This window comes from Trichophyton verrucosum (assembly GCF_000151505.1).
Source record: "Trichophyton verrucosum HKI 0517 chromosome Unknown contig01031_1.f1.exp, whole genome shotgun sequence".
Lineage (NCBI taxonomy): Eukaryota > Fungi > Ascomycota > Eurotiomycetes > Onygenales > Arthrodermataceae > Trichophyton > Trichophyton verrucosum.
This window is the reverse complement of record NW_003315183.1, coordinates 33975-34571: the sequence shown is the minus strand read 5'-3', so window position 1 is coordinate 34571 and position 597 is coordinate 33975. Positions and strand designations below refer to the sequence as shown.

The following is a 597-nucleotide window of genomic DNA, read 5'->3' as shown; positions in this document are numbered from 1 at the left end:
CTCATCAAAACTTACCATTATCCAGACTGGCATACCGTGGACTGGGGCCAGCATGCAGTCAGGTTCATCGCTCGAATGTCGTCTGCCGTCTTCTCGGGATCAGACCTCTCTCGAGACCCGGAATGGCAGAACCTCATTATAACATACACTATTAACACCTTCATGAGCGTCAGAGCACTCCGCTCATACCCTTCGTTCCTCCACCCTTTGGCCCGCTGGCTTCTCCCCGAATGCAGAAAATGTCAAGCACAGGTCCGCGAGGCACGGAAGTTGCTGCATCCAACCATCCAGAACCGTACAGGGTCCGATGATACCTTCCAATGGCTTACGGATGTTGCTGCAGGTAGGCCGTTTGATCAAGCTGCGGCACAGTTGGCGTTTGCAGTCAGTGCTTTGCATACCACAACTGAGCTGCTTAAGCAGACCTTACTGGACATATGCATGCATCCGGACCTTATACAGCCTATTCGGGATGAAGTAGAGGAGGCGGTGAGCCAGCATGGATGGACGACTGCCGGGCTGTTCAAAATGCAGATCCTTGATAGTGTTATTAAGGAGAGTCAGCGTTTGAAGCCTGGCCTGCTAGGTAAGGAAATA

General features: G+C 52.1%; 1 protein-coding gene across 1 annotated transcript in view; it reads left to right on the top strand.

Moving 5' to 3' along the window:
* Positions 1 to 75: 75 nt before the first annotated feature.
* The window catches only part of TRV_07619 (O-methylsterigmatocystin oxidoreductase, putative), a gene marked incomplete at both ends in the record, with an annotated part of 979 nt that continues 457 nt past the window's right edge, over positions 76 to 597 (top strand). Inside the window, one exon of the mRNA XM_003018337.1 lies at positions 76 to 586. Coding sequence (XP_003018383.1) covers positions 76 to 586 — 511 coding nt within the window. The remainder of the gene's footprint in view (positions 587 to 597) is intronic.